This window comes from Mytilus californianus, unplaced genomic scaffold, assembly GCF_021869535.1.
Source record: "Mytilus californianus isolate M0D057914Y unplaced genomic scaffold, xbMytCali1.0.p SCAF_14, whole genome shotgun sequence".
NCBI classification, from domain to species: domain Eukaryota; kingdom Metazoa; phylum Mollusca; class Bivalvia; order Mytilida; family Mytilidae; genus Mytilus; species Mytilus californianus.
The window spans coordinates 20540530-20559915 of NW_026262626.1; the positions used below are offsets into that span (position 1 = coordinate 20540530).

General features: G+C 31.8%; 1 protein-coding gene across 1 annotated transcript; it reads left to right on the forward strand.

Moving 5' to 3' along the window:
* The first annotated feature begins 1135 nt into the window (after nucleotides 1-1135).
* Nucleotides 1136-14996, forward strand: LOC127724353 (charged multivesicular body protein 2b-like). The gene is made up of 8 exons (XM_052231295.1): nucleotides 1136-1300; nucleotides 7042-7133; nucleotides 8112-8153; nucleotides 8992-9093; nucleotides 10196-10246; nucleotides 11349-11451; nucleotides 12348-12454; nucleotides 13852-14996. The coding sequence occupies exons 1-8, from the start codon at nucleotides 1267-1269 to the stop codon at nucleotides 13957-13959; spliced, it is 639 nt and encodes a 212-aa protein (XP_052087255.1). The 5' UTR covers nucleotides 1136-1266; the 3' UTR covers nucleotides 13960-14996.
* The last annotated feature ends 4390 nt before the right edge of the window (nucleotides 14997-19386 follow it).

Below are 19386 nucleotides of genomic sequence, written 5' to 3' on the forward strand. Positions count from 1 at the left end.
AATTACAAGTGGGTACCAATTTAAGTCTGTCATCATTTCAGTAACTGAGCTGGTGTTATGGAAGCGGTTGCATGTGAAGCGGGCTTCTCTTCTCTGAACTTTTTCAGTTTGTGAAATATGCTGTTTTTGATGTGGATCCCAAATAGTTGAGCAGTACTCTAATTTTGGTCGAACAAGAGCTTTAAATGCATGAGCTTTAACTTTAGGTGGGACTATTTTAAGGTTTCTGTGAATAAATCCAAGAGACTGGTTTGCTGTTGATGTCATGTTATCAATATGTTTATCCCATTTTAAGTTTGATTGAAGAGTTAGGCCTAAATATTTTGTAAAGTCAATTTTCGAGAGAGAGAGTGATTGTGCAATTTGTACGTGAAGTCTAAATGTTTTCGTTTTTGTGTTACACTGAGAATGTTGCATTTATCAGGGTGAAAATGCATGAGCCAGTCCCGATCCATTCTGCCGGCCACTTCCAAATTAGACTGTAATTTATATGCATGTGTCATCTGGTTTCTTAATTTTCCTATTTTGTTTTTCTTTGTTGAAATAGTTATTTGTTTTTATAGTGATTAAGATTATAACACAATGGACTGCTGTACCCCAATTTTTGATAGTTTAACTGTTATGTCTGCTTGGTTTGCTCACACATTGTTGTCATTAGAATGGATGGCTATGCGACTGCCATACAAGTGAGAGGTTTAGCTAGCTATTTAAACCAGGTTTAATCCACCATTATACATAAGGAAATGCCTGCAAAATCATCGGGCAGTTGTTTTCCATTCGTTTAATGTGTTTGAGCTTTTGATATTGCCATTTGATAAACGACTTTCCGTTTTGAATTGTCCTTGAAGTTCTTTTTTTTATGTACTTTATACCGTGCAACCCTTAATATTCGAAAAGTGTCAGTCGCAAAAATATGCTAATCTTTTCTTGTAGGGGATTTGTGAAACGCGAAAATTAATAGCTTCAATTAAGAAAAATACGATTTCACCTGAAATAGATATATAGTTCAAATTGACGCTAAAAAATATGACAAACACTCGTGTACAATTTACATTGTATATAGGTCCGTCCTTGGTTGTCATATTGTTAGTGTCATTCAATCGGTTTTTATCTTAACCAATCATTCTAGGTGTCGCTCTGGTTTGTTGCTTCCGGGTTTGTCACAATCATGTGAAGAAAACTGATTTTGCTATTTAAATTAGAATAAGTTGACTCATTTCCAAACAATATACATATCAAGGTGTAAACATACAAGAAGTTGAAAAAATGTCGTTCTTCTCAAAGAAACCAACTGTTGAACGTAAGCTTATTTAAAACTCGAAAGTCAAAATAAGATGAGATACGGAGAACTGTACATATTTATTTTTGTTTGTATTATTTTAAAACAGGGAAAAAGATAAGCAGGGGCCCAGTAGCCAATGCTACTGAAATTTGAGTTGGGCCCCTAAAACTTTTATGAAATTACCCATTGTGCTTATCTTAATTTTCATATTGTGGCAGGTTGGCCCCCTTAACTTGTTGGGAAATGTTAGTCTTATAATTCCCTGAAAAACTTTTTATAATATGGCTTGAACATGGTGAATTGACTAAAGGTAATGTGAGGCAGGTGTAACTTTTGAGAGAGGACAAAGTCTGTTAAGCTATCCATCTTAAAAAATAATTCATTTTAATCAAAGAAAAGGTTCTGTGTGGAAATTAGTCCGAGATTACTCTGACGTCCAACGGCTGTTTTGCCAGACAAGCTGGGGCCGTGGGACGTCAGAGCTCGTCCCATATCAAAAATATCAAAAAGTGGATATTTGCCCGTCCAAAATAGATGCGCTGCTTCGTCGCTTCTGGTGCCAACGGACGGCCTTGGAATTATATAAATCGGGTATCAATTTGTTCATTTTTCATTTATCTCTTCATTTATGTAAGTTTCACCTAGACAGTTTTCACAGTGACCCATCGATTCAGACATTTTTACTTTTATTTTCAAATGGACGTCAAGTTACGAGAGATTTTGCGACCTCGAGACTCAAATATGCAAATATTTATACTTTTTTCACCTCCTTTATAGGAGATATATATTTAACATTTAGTAGCCAACCACGATTTTTCACCTCCTTTACAGGAGATCGGTATTAAGCATTTAGTGCCAACCACGATAACATTCGGAAGCTCTCGGATATTTACATTGCTTGCATCGTAAATGAGCAAGGTGTTAGATTATACATATTCATATTGACCTAGGGTCATATGCATACATCATTTCCCATAGTCCATTGTGCCGTACTTTTATCTCGTGATCACATGACAATCTTTCAAAATGAAAGTCAAAATGCCAGAATCGATGGGTCACTGTGAAAACTGTTTAAATATTAGAAAATAAAGGGTGGCAGGTAGGTGAAACTTACATAAATGAAGAGATAAATGAAAAATGAACAAATTGATACCCGATTTATATAATTCCAAGGCCGTCCGTTGGCACAAGAAGCGACGAAGCAGCACATCTATTTTGGACGGGCAAATATCCACTTTTTGATATGGGACAAGCTCTGACGTCCCACGGCCCCAGCTTGTCTGGCAAAACAGCCGTTGGACGTCAGAGTAATCTCGGACTATGTGGAAATATGAAAGGTTTCAAGTCAATATAATTAGACTTCTTCTTAACGTTCTCTTTTCTTGCATAAATTGAAATTCTACTTGAAAAACATAGTTTCTAATCTACATTCTGATAATATTTAATAAAATTTGAAACATTTACCAGGCATGCACCAGAAAGTAAACATCAGTATGTTGATGGTTTTCTGTAATAACCCTATAGAGTTATATCCCTGACTGTATATTGATGGTTTTCTTTAACTGAAGAAGAAGAAAACATGAAACAGTGATTATCAGAATAAAATTTTAAAGAAAAAGATAAAAACAGCAGCTATTAGAGTATTAGAGCCTTCAAACTTCCATTTCCTTTTTTTAAATTTTTTGCCATGTTGAATAGTCAGGAATTATTTTTTTGTTTTAAACAGTCTTACATAATGTTTCTTTGATAACTTCTTTTCCTGTCATGTCAACATTTGTTAAGGGACAGTTATAGTAATTAAACTGTTGACAACTGTAAGCCATATAATACATGTAGGTGATGCTCTGATAATCCCATCACTTGTAATTCTATTTTAATATAATGTACCTGTAAAAATTCAACCTTTTAAGAAAATATATCTTGTTTTATACATGTTGAAATAATTGATTAAGCAATTTTATACATGTACATGTATATACCTAAAGTATGCAATATCATTATCCCTATTGGCTAAGAACTAAATTGGTCATTATTTATGTTAATAGTTGCTTAAAGATGCCAATATCATTCATAATTAAAGTTAAAATAATTCCCCCCATCAACCAATGTTATACTACAATGTACATATAGCTATAGAGTTATGTTGAAAGGCTGTCAAAAGAACCATGAATATGACAATTGACCAGCTTGTTAAATACCACTGGTAAATATTGATGGTGGTGTTTACTGCCCAACCTTGGAAATGATACCGAAAGGTTTTTTGTACATATATATATCAGTGTATATGAGAAAGGCTGAAAAAACAGTTAACGATTTAGAGTTTATTCATGTTAATATTAGAATATTGATTTTTCTACTGTTACTCAGGAGTCAGGACTCATCTTCGTATTAGTGTTTGTGAATAAGACAGTTAAAAGGGAATGATTTTTGGTATGCTTTTGTATCGGAATTGGCATATCTTCTTTCCACGGAAAGTATTTGGTCCTAGACCTTATGGCTCATTGTCAATCATTGACTTTGAATATTTTTCATATTTTACATTTCAAAGTATTGCTTTTTAATTTCAACATTTACATTTCTCTATCGGTGAGACATATCTCTGTGTCAACAGTTTATCACAAAGAGGTTTGTATTCAGCTTTTTAACAAATTTCTATTATCTTGATTTGTACATAGAAGTTTTTCATACACAAGATACATGTAGTACATGTAGTACATGTACAATAGTAATATTAATGGCCTCCATTAAAAATAATTTGCATTCCAAGTTAGTTTGATAATCATGATAATGGAATTCACTATCACCTTTTAATATTTATATTTGGAGTACTCAGACTACCATATGTATGTTATCATGGTTATAGAATAGAGAATGGAAACAGGGAATATATCAAAGAGACAACAACCCGACTAGAGAGCAGAAAAACAGCCCATGACCACCAATGGATCTGTCAAACATGTCAAATGCATATATGTACTCAATAGGAATACATGTAGAAAAAGAAAACATGCATCTGTAATGTAGTACATAAAATTGAGAATGGAAATGGGGAATGTGTCAAAGAGACAACAACCCAACCATAGAGCAGACAACAGCCGAAGGCCACCAACGGGTCTTCAATGCAGCGAGAAACTCCCGCACCGGGAGGCGTCCTTCAGCTGGCCCCTAAACAAATATGTATACTAGTTCAGTGATAATGGACGTCATACTAAACTCCAAATTATACACAAGAAACTAAAATTAAAAATGATATAAGACTAACAAAGGCCAGAGGCTCCTGACTTGGGACAGGCACAAAAATGCGGCGGGGTTAAACATGTTTTTTGAGATCTGAACCCTCCCCCTATACCTCTAGCCAATGTAGAAAAAACAAATGTACAACAGTTCGCACAGTAAAACTCAGTTTAAGAGAAGTCCGACTCCGATGTCGGAATAGGAAACAAAAGAAAATAAACAAAATGACAATAATACATAAATAACAACAAACTACTAGCAGTTACTGACATGCCAGCTCCAGACCTCAATTAAACTGATTGAAAGATTAAGTCTTCATCATATGAATATCAGGCACAATCCCTCCTGTTAGGGGTTTAGTATTATACCATCATAAAATATATGAGAAGAACATAACCCGTGTCATGCCAACAACTGGTTTTAGAATAAATATGTTTAATTCCGATGCAAAGACCCTATAAGGAAGTACACCACTAATTCATGGCCCCATTGCTTTCTATGTTAAATTCCTCAATTTCAAGCAGACACAGCTCTTTTGTTTCAAGTTCAAATAAAGTGACAATCATTGCATGTCAAAGCAACACTTTATGGTGTCTTGTACTGGAAAAATCAACATACCTTTAATGGCATATAAGAAAGAACTGGTTCCCGAAACTTTGGATGTACCAAAACAGGTACTTCAGATCTGACATACAGGCAAAAAGTACCCTCTTTATAAAATTTGGTGCAGTTTTTTTAATATTCAAAATTATAAGTCAAAAAGTGTTCTACAATGACCACCAGTCATTCAGCTTTCATTTGATACCAACAATACCTAAATATTCTACATATTTTGAAAGTTACACTCATGCGTAGGAACTATTTTGTGTTAAATATGTACTACTTTCTGGTATGTGCTTTCTGGCCGGGCCGAATTAGTGGTGTTACACCTATAACAGAACCAAACTTGCTATACTGACTTCAGCATCACTTTATTTCATTCTATGATCTATTTCAAGCAATAAAAAACACATAAAGCTTAAGTCAAAATACTATTTTACTAATTTTAAGCTCAAATTGGACTGGTAGGAACATATAGGTTATTCAAAGAAAACTGCATATGGATATTATAAATGGCCAATATACTTATTTTATTCTCAATATCATTGTTGTATTTAATAATTTCTGTTAGGAAAACATTGTGCTTACCAATAGTCATATTTCACCAGAGTTTGTTCATTTAATAAAAATATTTTAGACCAAACCTAAGACATAATTGAGAAAATTGTCCCCCCTTTTTTCTTCAAATTGGAAAAGGGACATTTTTGGTATAAACCATACTTCTGTGGTACAACATAGATTATAAAGAGCAATTTATATATTTATCAGCTGGTTAACTTACTAAACTGGTTCAAAATTGCATGTACAGTGAGATTTTGGAATTCTTATATGAGTATATACCAATTGGCTAGATTGTAAAAGGCTATCATAAGAAAACCAATAAAACTTGAAAAATCATAGGATTATTTGACCAAGAGCTATTTTTTTACTATAAAGAAGTCATTATATACATGTTTTATTGATTGCAATCCCAAATAATGCCAAAATAAGAATTTGGAGTCAAGTCTTAACTGCATGCATGTTGTGTGACCATAAAAGGCTAAAATACCTGATTATGTCAATTTAAGAGCTGAAATTTCCCATAAACAGAATTGTTCGTCCAAAAAAGATGATTAAACATGTTTACTTACATCAAATATGACTTATTTTCATTGGAATAGGTACAACTTCTAAAAATTGAATTTCTGATGATTCTCTGTAATAGGAAGTACACCACTAATTCATGGCCCCATTGCTTTCTATGTTAAATTCCTCAATTTCAAGCAGACACAGCTCTTTTGTTTCAAGTTCAAATAAAGTGACAATCATTGCATGTCAAAGCAACACTTTATGGTGTCTTGTACTGGAAAAATCAACATACCTTTAATGGCATATAAGAAAGAACTGGTTCCCGAAACTTTGGATGTACCAAAACAGGTACTTCAGATCTGACATACAGGCAAAAAGTACCCTCTTTATAAAATTTGGTGCAGTTTTTTTAATATTCAAAATTATAAGTCAAAAAGTGTTCTACAATGACCACCAGTCATTCAGCTTTCATTTGATACCAACAATACCTAAATATTCTACATATTTTGAAAGTTACACTCATGCGTAGGAACTATTTTGTGTTAAATATGTACTACTTTCTGGTATGTGCTTTCTGGCCGGGCCGAATTAGTGGTGTTACACCTATAAGTGAATCAATATTAAAGCCAAAATATGCAATCTTAAATGACCTGACAACAGTATCGTAACTATATCCCTTCTTAATAAGTCTGTTTAAAGGTTTTGTTAGCTTTTGAGGTGAATACTGACATTTTTGTGCTTTGTAAAGAATATTACCACAAAAGATTGGATGTGAACACTTTGTTGCTTTTGAATTTATCCTATATAAATTATGCACATACATAAGACATATATATATTTAAATCTTATTCTTTTAGAATCAATAAAACAGAATGACAGAGTTCTAAGAAAAACTCAGAGAGATTTAGAAAGAGACAGACATAAGCTGGAACTTGAAGAAAAGAAACTTGTAATTAGTTTATCAAATATTTGCTTATATTTGAATAAGAAAAATTACCTTGAAACCATGAATTGTTTTTGTATTTAACCATGTTAACATGTTTAATCTACTAATTTGCTTTTCATTACCCAATTGAAAAACAAATAAATTTATGATTAACCCTTTACTACAATTCTCTAGTTTAGATTAATATAATCTAATTATGATCATATTTCTACTAGAAAACAAGAATAAGTAAGATTTTTTTTTCTAACTTCCTATTTGAAAAGTTTGTAATTAATATTTGAAATATGTGAATAATATAAATAAGTTTTTTTTGTTTCTCATGTTTATTATTTACTTTACATAGAAAAAATGGGCTCATGTTGTTACACTTACTTTGATAATTTGTGAATGTAAAAAAAAAATCCAATTTATGTTCATTATTACAACTTAATTTCTTATTCAATATAATATCTTGTATAAAATAAGAAGATGTGGTATGATTGCCAATGAGCATGATGAGACGAGTTTACACCCTAGATCAAATGGTGTAGAAGTTAGCAACTATAGGTCATTGTACGAACTTCAACAATGAGTAAAACAATAGTGCAGAGCAAGCTATTAAAGGTCACATATGTAGTACAATTAAAAGGAGAAAACCAACAGCCTGATTTATTTAAAAAAATATATGATTATATATACATCAACAAACCACAACCACTGAATTACTAGCTCCTGACATGGGACAGGGTGAAGCATGTTTGCTGACACCCAATCCTCTAATAACCTAGGACAGTGATGTAACAGCACAACATAAGAACAAAATCTCAATCATATCAGTTCCCCAATGTCCGTTTCCAATAAAATGGCAACATTTTTACGTCATATTTATTGATATTTGTCTAATGAGTTTAAAATAACAATACCACACAATGCTAATGTTTCTTCGTGTATGTTAATACCGATATGACAGTGTAGACTAAATATTTCTCATATATTTCACAGGAAATGGAAATTAAAAAAGCTGCTAAACAGAATAATAAACAGGTAAAATTTGGTCCGGTTACTTATAATATTATATAGACATATGTCAACTTTATATTCCCTGAGAAAATAAACGAAAAACAGCATGCAATATTCTTCAATAATATTACAATGTTGTTTCAAAATGGTGATGTTTTTGTAATGCTCTTTGATTTTTCACTTATTCCAACTTTCCAAGGGAAAGTGATGTTAGAAAAACCACTTTCCCACATGAACATTTCCCATTCCCAGATTTTATTGAAATTACTTGGAAGGCAAAATCTATAGTGTAGCTGCTAGTATATGGGAGGCAAAAACTTGTACAGTGTTACACAAGGAAACTAAAGATTTTCCTTTCTAAATTGATAGAGACGATTTTAATTTGAAAATTAATTGGAAAAAAATAAAATAATTAAAATACCGAACTCCAATGAAAATTCTAAACAGGAATCCCTTATCAATGGTAAAATCAAAAGCTCAAACACTTCAAACGATTGGAAAACTACTGTCATATTCCTGACTTGGTACAGGCATTTCCTTATTCTCTTGACTTTCATAGGGACTTATGATTTAGGTAAATTCCTTATTATAAAAAAATTTAATGAAACAAAAGGTTATTTGGTTTTTAAAAGGACATTTTAATGGTGAAATAACGTAAGTAATTTATATCTCAGTGATCAACAATATTGTACTTGAAGCTTGAGTAATCATAGAATGAAATTGACATTGCTCACATTATATATTATAGAATGTTAAAAATAACCAACACAAATTTTGTTGTCTGCACAAGATATTCGTCTGGCAGGAAAGATTATATGACAGTAAACACAGGTGTCTAACTGAATTCTCTATTTTATTTTAGGCATGTGTAGTTCTAGCAAAACAATTGGTAAATTTGAGGAAACAGAAGACAAAAAGTTTTTCAATGGGCAGCAAAGTAGGAGCTATAGGCAACCAACAGAAGGTAATAATTATGATAAAGCATAAGTAAGCACTGTGCTTACAGCTTAACTCTTTGAGTATGCTCTTAAGTCAGTATTTTATTTGCCAGGTGAACCATAAATACATCTTTAAATTTAGAAACACATTGGTCAATCTTTTTGTCACATGGTCAGTCATTTGTTTGGCTAGTTATAACTATTGTTACTCTTTAAATGGGTATAAAACTTGAATTTATGGTTAGGTGAGTGAAGAAACAAACTTTTATTCATTTAGAGACTTTCTATTTAATCATATATAAAAAAGAAGATGTGATATGATTGCCAATGAGACAACTCTCCACAAGAGACCAAATGACACAGAAATTAACTATAGGTCACTGTACGGCCTTCAACAATGAGCAAAGCCCATACCCCACAGTCAGCTATAAAAGGCCCTGAATGACAATTTGATTTACGTTAAAAATCCAATGTACATTCAAAGAATATGATATAAAAATAAGGAGATGTGGTATGATTGCTAATGAAACAACTATCCAGCAAAGTTCAGATGAAGTGGATGAAAGTAACTGTACCACCTTCAACAATGAGAAAAACCCATACCATATTGTTGGCTATAAAAGGCCCCTACATGAAAAATATGAAACAAACGGCCTAATTTATAACAAAACAATTTACAAAAAACAAATATGATGGACATGAACCAACGACATCCACTGGACTACAGGCTCCTGACTTCGGACAGGGCCATATAGAATGGCGGGGTTAAACATGTTTTGAAGGCGCTAACCCTCCTCCTAACATTGGACAATAGTGTAACAGTACAACATGAGAACAAACTAAAAAAATCAGTTGAACATGTTGAATAGGGCTTAACTCATCAGATCAATACAAAGCGATAAACACAGACCTGACGTGGCAGGGTATTTATATATCCCTCACAACAAAAAAGACACAAAGTACAGATCTGAGAGTAGTCATAGTTAATGACACCTGAGTTTGTTTTCCAATTTACGTAGTTAAAACAAAATTAGATTGATAAAAAAAATGTATTAGACCTTTCATTGCTAGACTAACAATGATATATGTATCTGAAGCACTATACATCATTTAAATGTTTTATTTCAGTTAATGCATTCGAATATGAAGATGGCTGGTGCCATGGGAACTACAACAAAGGTAAGATAGATACAAATGGCAGAAGTGCTTCATTTGATTCACTGTTTCTGTGACATATGAATGCACAATTAGGCATAACACATAGGCATAGTACAAATATAAAAATAATTAAGGCCATTAAGGTTTTGAAAGCAGAAATATAAATTTTTTTATTTCAATTGACCCTTGACCAGAATGGCTTCAATTATAAACAGTTCTGCTTCATTGTCTGCAACACAAGGTTCACTCATTGCAATCCCAACATTTTTGTCTCACCTGTGACATAAATGTGTGACGAAAATTGTGGAAAGCGAGACAGGTGTTACTTTTTCAGTGGCGGAGGAATTAACAATTGTTAAGTTTTCTGCTCAAGTCACTTTGATGGGAACTACTTGTGATAGATCAATGATATTTTCTATAAACAGTTTAATAACTATTTCAAGGCCCTGTCACCTAGGTCATGGACTATCAACTTATTAGCTTATTAGCAATGTTGCTGTCCATCAGATTTTCTTTTTCTTTAATTTTCTGCAACAGGCGACACATATCTCTGTGTCAACAGTTTATTTTAAATGTTAAATTGTCTGATCTTGGTACATATTTTTTGTTTATGTATCCAACTGCATTATTGAACCATTTGCTATATTGAAAATTCATCTTTAACCAACATGCAACAAAATAAATTATATTAAGGGAAATAACTCCAGATTTATTCTGATATTTTGTTGTAAGTTTCATACATGTAGGATCTCATGAATTTAAAGGGAGTCATAATGTTGTTGTTGGATAATGTGGTCTGTTTTTCTGTCCAGTATTTTATTCTAGCTAATCTTTTTAGGTATTATTCATAAATATATTGAGTTATTGAAAATCAGGATAGAATTCATTTGAATCATATTGATCATTGCCAATTTGATCTTTAATGCATGAAAATTGCAGATTTCTGGTAAAAACCTATCTTTTTTGCTATATTATTATTGTTGTCTTTTTGTTGTTTTTGGTTTTTCTGTGAACCCAAGATCACATATTTGTTTTTCTGTCTGCTTGTTGATCATTTAGTAATTGTTTAATCAAATTAATAGAAAAATTTTAATTTCATAATGCATAAAATTATATTTTACAGACAATGCAACAAATGAACAAAGTTATGGATCCAGTGAAGATGGCAAAGACAATGCAAGACTTTGAAAGAGAGAACGCTAAAATGGGAATGACAGAAGAAATGGGTGAGTTACTTTATGATTTACAGCAATATAAATGTTTAACAACAGTAAGAGAAGGTTGATTATCGATTTGATATTTTCAAGTTAATCACACATTCTTCTGAAAGATTTAAAAAAAAAAGTTTTTTTAAACTTGAATAACTGTGTAAGTTGTAATTTCTTAATGGTATTTACGAAACTTGGATAGAAGCTTTTTAAGATCAAAAGACAGAGAGCAAAAGTTTGACAATATTTATTTTTTTTATTTTTCCATATTTTACTGATGAATGGACCTAATTTTTATTTGCAGTTAACACCATGAGAGATTCAAGGGTTAAAGTTTTCAGACACCTATAACTTTATTAAATCTTTATGGAATTTTAAGAATTTTGGACAGAAGCTTGTTTATGAACAAAAGATCTAAAAATTCTTATCAATGGACTGTTTTGCAGTTAAAATTGATACAGTCAGGGTTAAAGTTTTGTAGACATCAATAACTTTTTCATACTTTCTTAGATTATATGAAACTTTGGTAAAAGTTTTATTTTTTATGAGAAAGCAAAATTTTGAAAATACATTTTTTTCATTTATTAGTTATTTACTGAAACTAAATAAACTTGTTTGCAGTTTACATTTACATATAGTTTGGTATTAAATTTTGTATACATAAATATTATTTTGTCAAGGAACATGATATATTAGATTCTTTAAATATTTTTTCTGTATTTTACCAATAAAAGGACTTAGTTTTTGGCATTCAACATTACACTATTACTCTGAATAGCAGGCTATACTCAGGATTCTGCAGAACCCTTTATGATTTTTTTCAGTATTTGACACATAAGATGAATATCCTGACTGACTTTTAAATTTATTATTTAGTATTTGATAGAATGTAATTTCTTCTTTTTGTTTTGCAGTAAATGACACCTTAGATGATATTCTAACAGAATCAGGAGATGAAGAGGAAGAAGATGCAGTTGTATCACAGGTTCTGGATGAAATTGGTATTGAAATCTCAGGAAAGGTATGAAATGAAATATTTATTAAATTATAAAGGGACATTACTCAAAAACGTTGAAAACAACACCATCCAAATTCAAACTTGATCTGTGTTTGTTGGTAATAAGTATTAAGTTTTATAACATTTGGTTGAGGCAAACAAAAGTTATGGAACAGAAATTAATTTTGGACATACGAATGGACATACAGACAGACAAGGGTAAAACTTAATGCCCCCTCCACCGAGGTTGGGGCATAAAAATGAAATATGTGCCTCTATTTTGATGGTATGTGAAATTGAATCAACTGTCTCTTAAATCAGCAGGTTAATTCCTTTATTGAAAATTATGTGTGTTACAAAAAAGATATTATTTGTTCATCTCTAGAAGAAACCTACATTGCCTGTTTTCTTTTACTTCACTAGAAAAATGGGCATAAATATGTTTGCACTAAATGCTTCTTCGACTCAAAAGATGGTGTGGGCAACTTATTGTCCCCTGCGCAACTAGTTCATATTCATTTCTCTAAGATATTTATCAACAGTTTTAAAGAACAAAAAAAAGTGTATTTATTACTTATTGCCCTTAATCATTAAATAGATAAAATATGTGCAACAGGGGGGACATTGGAACTCTGTTCTTTTATTAAAATAGTTATGCCCTTTGAAATATTAAGGATATGGAAATTTGCATTGTATGCGCTCTCACATGTACAATTTTTGCCAGATTTTTATCAAATTCATATCAAAGGTTAATATCAGCAATGTCATTGACAATTTCGAAAATAATTGCTGATCAAATATTTTTAATTAGTTATGCCCCTTGAAAATATTAAATATATCAGAAATTGCTCTCAAGTCTTCAACTCTCTTAAGATAATGTTAAAAAGTTTTAAAAAAACAAACAACAAATTTTTTTTTAAGTTATTCACCTTGGACAGATAAGATATGTGCAACGCAGGGGGACATTGGAATTCTGTTCTTTTATTTTTTATATTGATTAGTTTCTGAAACCAATTTAAATGGAACATCTACTGAAATAATGATGTATGATGCATGATACTCTCATTATAAACTTGAGATTGAATTGAGAGTGAAAGCACTTAATGATAGCAGGGAGTCAAAATACCTCAAATTCCTAACATTTTAATTAATGATATATCATTCAAATTTTCAGAGCATAATTTAATATGCTCAGATTTCAAGTTGAAATAACCTAATTTTACTCGATCTTTAGTTTTCTATTTTGTGTTCTGTACATACTATTGTTAGTCTTTTGATCTTTTTTTGGTCTTTTTTGCCATGGCATTGTCAGTTCATTTTCGAAGTTTGAATCTCCATTTGGTATCTTTTGACTCTCTTCCTCAATAAATATTATGCAGAATTTGTCTCTCATTGAAATTTTTCATTTTATTCTTGTTTAGATGGTAGATGCACCTTCTGCACACAGAGGAAAATTAGGAGAATCTTCCAAATCAAGAGTCACAGACGATGATATAGAGAAACAATTAGCAGCACTGAAAGATTTATAGTAGATCATGTATTTGTGGATGTGTGTGGTTGTGTGAGTGAAGCTCTGAATGAATCCTGAACTGTATACAGTTTGATATACTGTGATATTTTGTATGTTAATTAACTGTATGAGAGCTAGCTGGTCGTGGCATTATTTATTTTACCTTCATATGTATATGTGCATATGCATTTAGTATCAAATTAAGTATGATATGAAATTTAAATATCTGTCTGAAAAAAAATGGAAGAAGAACTTCAGAGAACAAAAATTTCAGTATTCAGTAAATTATAAAATTGAATAGGTAAATAAATAAATAGACGAACACAAGAGTTCTGATCTGATTATCATGATTATTAAATTTTAACAACAAAAATTTAAAAAAGAATTATCTGAGTAGTATTAATACATTCTTCATAAATTTTAGTCATTTATCACATGTCAATATATTAATAAATTGATTTCATAATTTAAAGAATTTAATTCATATTTAGAAATCTCTGTAAAATTATAAGATGTAGGTTTCATTTGCCTCTGTAAAAAGGAGCAATTCTAGAACTTTCATTTGTTACATGAAATTTGGAAAAGCTATTTTTAAGTTTTTGGTCTAACAAAAAATGTTGTGCATAGGCTTAAAAGAATGTGACATTATCTTGATATTCAAGGCAATAAAATGCATGTTTTAATTGTATCACTACCTAAATTTTCAGTCATTTCGATTTTAAATGGTTTGTTCCTATGTGTAAATTTTGTTTATAACTTGTTGTTATTGGATTTGTTGGATATATGAAACATTTATATAATAAGTAAAATAAAATATGTAAGGCATTTGCTGTCAAATATATGATGGACAAATATTGTACCTATTATAGCCGCCAAAGTTCAGAATCAAAGTTGACCCAATAAAGCATAAGCAAAACGAGGGAAAAGTATAGTGTATTTCATACTCTGCAATTTTGAATCTGGTAGTACTCTTTTTTTGTGTATTTAAATTCAGTAAGAGACGTAATTATATTGGATTGTCACCAATATGAACTTTTAATAAATTATCCAATCAGATTTTTGGATTGTTCATTGTTTTTTTCTGAATGGTCAAGTGAGTTATTCTCATCACCAGGCGTCCATCTTCCGTCATTTGTCAAATTTTACAAAACTCTTCACAACTGAAACCACAGGGCCAATTGGAACCAAACTTGGCCACACTCATTATTGTGGTTTATAGTTTTGAAATGATGTGGTTGATCCCAAATACTAACTAACATGGTTAAAAAATGGAATATAGGGGTAAAATGAAAGTTTTGTTTCTTACCGTAGAAAGGCTTGTATAGTCCGCGGTTTTATTCTCCAAAATTGGACCTTCCAGACGGGGTGCGGACTATAGAGTACAATAAGCAAGAAATAAGAGAAAAATTTCAATTTCGTGGGCGAGGTGGTTTGTTTACGTTCCGCCATCTTTGTTATTTATATTGTAGAGGGCGCTCTTATCATTTTTCAAACTAATAATTTTAACTCATCCATATTAATAAGTTATTTCTATTCAATATCAAATTAATACTGATAAATATAAAAACTAAACCTTTCATTACAAATTTCTCGTTTCTTTTCAATGCATTGGTTGAAATAAACTGGTATCTGCTTGATTGAAACGATACAAACATAGGGAAAAAGACAACCGTAAACCAACTTAGAATTTGTAAACTTCAAAATGTAATCGGTTATTGTTCGTTCCGTTTTAGTGTTTCGTACTGACTAATATGATTTGTATTAGCTTAAGACCCTTCAAACATTAATGTGATAGATATATTAAAGACTGTTTTACAAAAGGATGGAACTGTTTTACTTTCAAATTCGTATTATAGTGATATCTGTTATGTACGGATTTCGACTCTCACCGGTTAATTTCTTCTTTTACACGTGCTTTTTAAACTTCCTGTTTAAACATTCACAAGTTTCTAAATTGTTTTTTAAGTGAATTAAACTTATTTTAACAATCATGAAGCGTTCTAGAATCATTTACAAGCAGTTTGAGCTTCTGTTTGATGATGGAAAACAGGTTTTTCCAAGAAAATACCGCAAACGACCGCACAGGATTTGAAATTACCGGAGTTTCATTAGACCTTTTCTAACAGTTACAAAAAGTTTTTTTACCTAAAATTTCATGGGGAGAAGGGGGTGCGGACTATGTACCGGTGCGAACTATACAAGCCTTTCTACGGTATCTTGACAACAGCTGTGGATAGTGGAAATCTGATATAGGTAGATTTGTTAAGAAGGATGAGATCCACCTACTACTGTCTGTTAAATCAAAACTGGAACAATTTCTTACAGGAGTTATTGCTCTTGAATGATAAATTTTACCTTTTTTACATGTTAGCCTATTTTCTTGAAAACTGTAAAAGATGGAGAGATAATTTAAAGAGCAAAAATGATCAGCAAGATAAGATCAACTAAAAAGTCAAATGACCAGTCGACTATTTTTGGAGTTATTGCCCTTTAATGACAATTTACCAAATTTTTGTGTTTTTACCTATATCTGGTAAACTATGATAGATAGACAGAAAATTTGAATAGCAAAAATGATCAGCAAGACAAGATCAGCAAAAAAGTCAAAAGGTCAGTCGATTAGTTTTGAAGTTATTGCCCTTTAATGACAATTTACCAAATTTTTGTGTTTTTACCTATTATCTGGTAAACTATGATAGATGGACGGAAAATTTGAAAAGCAAAAATGATCAGCAAGACAACAACAACAAAAAAGTCAAAAGGTCAGTCAATTAGTTTTGGAGTTATTGCCCTTTAATGACAATTTACCAAATTTTTGTGTTTTTACCTATAATCTGGTAAGCTATGATCGATACACGGAAAATTTGAATAGCAAAAAATGATCAGTAAGACAAGATCTACAAATAAGTCAACATCAATCGAATTGTCAGTCAACTCCTGATAGGAGTTATTGTCCTTTAGGTGATTGTTTAACATATTTTTGCATGTTTGCCTATTATCCTGAAAACTATAATAAACAGAACGAAACTTTAAAAGGCAAAAATTATCAACAGGACAACATCTACAAATATGTCAAATATGACTGAAATTCTCAGTCAAATCCTCATAGATGTTATTGGCCGTCAATGATGATTTTAACTATTTTTCTATTTTTGGGGAAAACTTTGATGGATAAAGAAAAACAGTAAGCAGCAAAATTTATCTGCAAGGCAAGATTTACAAGTAGGTCACAGTAGCTGAAATTTTCAGTCGACTCCTTATTTTTACCATTTTGAACGATTCGGCTATACATTACCGCAAACCCTGGAAATGCACTGTAAGGTGTATATAAAAAGAAGATAAGGTATGATTGCCAATGAGACATCTCTCCACAAAAGACCAAATGACATAGAAATTAACAAATATAGGTCACTGTACGGCCTTCAACAATGAGCAAAGCCCATTCCACATAGTCAGCTATAAAAGGCCCCAAAATGACAAATATAAAACAATTCAAACGAGAAAACTAACAGCCTAATTTATGTACAAAAATAATGAACGAAAAACAAATATGTAACACAGCAACAAACGACTACCACTGAATTGCAGGCTCCTGACTTGGGACAGGCACATACAGAATGTGGCTTGGTTAAAGTAGTTTGATGGCGCCAAACCCTCCCCTATAGTATATTTCATTTTGGCAGGAGTAAACACCAACCTGTCCTCTCCCATCGTTTGACAGGAATTAACATTGACCTCACCTCTCCTCAACTTCCCACGTCTCCTTTTGTTCACAATCATAATAAGTTCATACAAGTATACATTCTCGACTGAAAAGGGTAGCAGACCTTGACCACAAATCATGGTCCAAAGATAAATGCTCAATGTTATTTATTTGACGAATTTCCAGTTACTTTGAGTACAAGATTAAATATATTTGATTTTGTATAAGGATTTTAGCCTGTAAATAGTCTTGATCTAATTTTCATGGATCAGTGATCAATATTTTTTTAGTGCTCAAGTCAGTGACCAAAGTTGTTAAAATTAAGTTATTGTTTTGTACAAAGAATTCTTGTACAATAAAAAAAGTATGACAGGGGTTCCCCAATCTTGACATAGTTTTCATGGTTTGAATATAACATTAATGTTAATTGTGTTCTTGTTCAATTAGTATGGGTATTAGGACAACTAACATAAATTTATAAAATATAGCCCGAAGATAGACTTTCTGTTTTGTTATTAGTTGGTAAAAAGCACACAAACATATATAACTTTGTGAAATCAAGATGGCTTCCGCTCAACACATTGTCCAAAATTATCATATCTGCGTCATGAGGATCGAGTAAAATAACCAACATAGTCATAACGAACCCATGGGAATATTTAGGATAGATTGATTGTTGGTTGCTTAACATCCAGTGGCAAATATTTGGAATATCTAGGACTAAAATGTTGTATTATTCAACAGGCACAGGGAATTTGTGCTGCTGAGGAATTCACATTCTTCTAATGGACATGTAAGATAAATTTTGTCAGTTTTTGAGAGTCGATTATCGAAATACTTAAAAGATTCTCAAACGTCATCATCGACATGTGCTATAAGAACACGTATCAGAGGCGATTTTACCTTAGGATGGCCGGGCCCCTTTATGGAGCTTCATATGATAAATGCATAGACTCTAAGACTTTATACACATATCAGTCCAAATATTGGCTTGCTTGGGCCCCCTCCCCTTTTCAAAATCCTGGATCCGCACATTTGCGTTTTACCATAACAACACACTTGATAATGAGGAATCAATTAGGAGTCACAACACATTATATAGTCGCTTGTTGCTATTTCTTATTGATATGAATTAAGGATATTCACAAATAAAGAATAATTATAAATGATTCAATAAGAGATTGGGTTTCCCCTAAATGATTTAAAGATTTTTTAATGAATTAAGGATATCCCAAAATGAATCAAGGATATCCCCAAACAAATTAAGGGTATCACGAATTAATTTATGGATATCACTGAATAATAATTGGCATTATGAGAGATCAATGAATACCTTATTGAAAAAAATTATCAAGGATATAGCAGACTTATTATTTTGTACACCAGACGCGCGTTTCGTCGGTAGATATAACACTGAATAGTTTACAGCCACCCTTAAATGATAATTGTATTCCGAAATAAATTAATATTCATAACTAGCTCACTTAGGGATCTCATTCAATATATTAGTATTTTTTTTATCCGTAAATGATTTATTAGTACCCTTAACAGATCAAATGGTATCTAAAAGTCATTTTATGATTATATAAAGCCTTATATTTCAGCCGGGGCGGATCCAGCCATTTATAAAGGGGGTTCCAACTACATTGTCCTCATTCAAATGCATTGATCGTAAAAAAAAAGGGGGTGTTCCAACCCCGAAACCCTCCCTCTGGATCCGCCACGGTATTTATAAGGATATCC

Coding starts and splice junctions, on each gene's coding strand:
- LOC127724353 (XM_052231295.1), top strand. CDS start 1,267: ATGTCGTTCTTCTCAAAGAAACCAACTGTTGAAC. Junction 7,134..8,111: donor AACTTGAAGAAAAGAAACTT/GTAATTAGTTTA, acceptor TATATTTCACAG/GAAATGGAAATTAAAAAAGC. Junction 8,154..8,991: donor CTAAACAGAATAATAAACAG/GTAAAATTTGGT, acceptor ATTTTATTTTAG/GCATGTGTAGTTCTAGCAAA.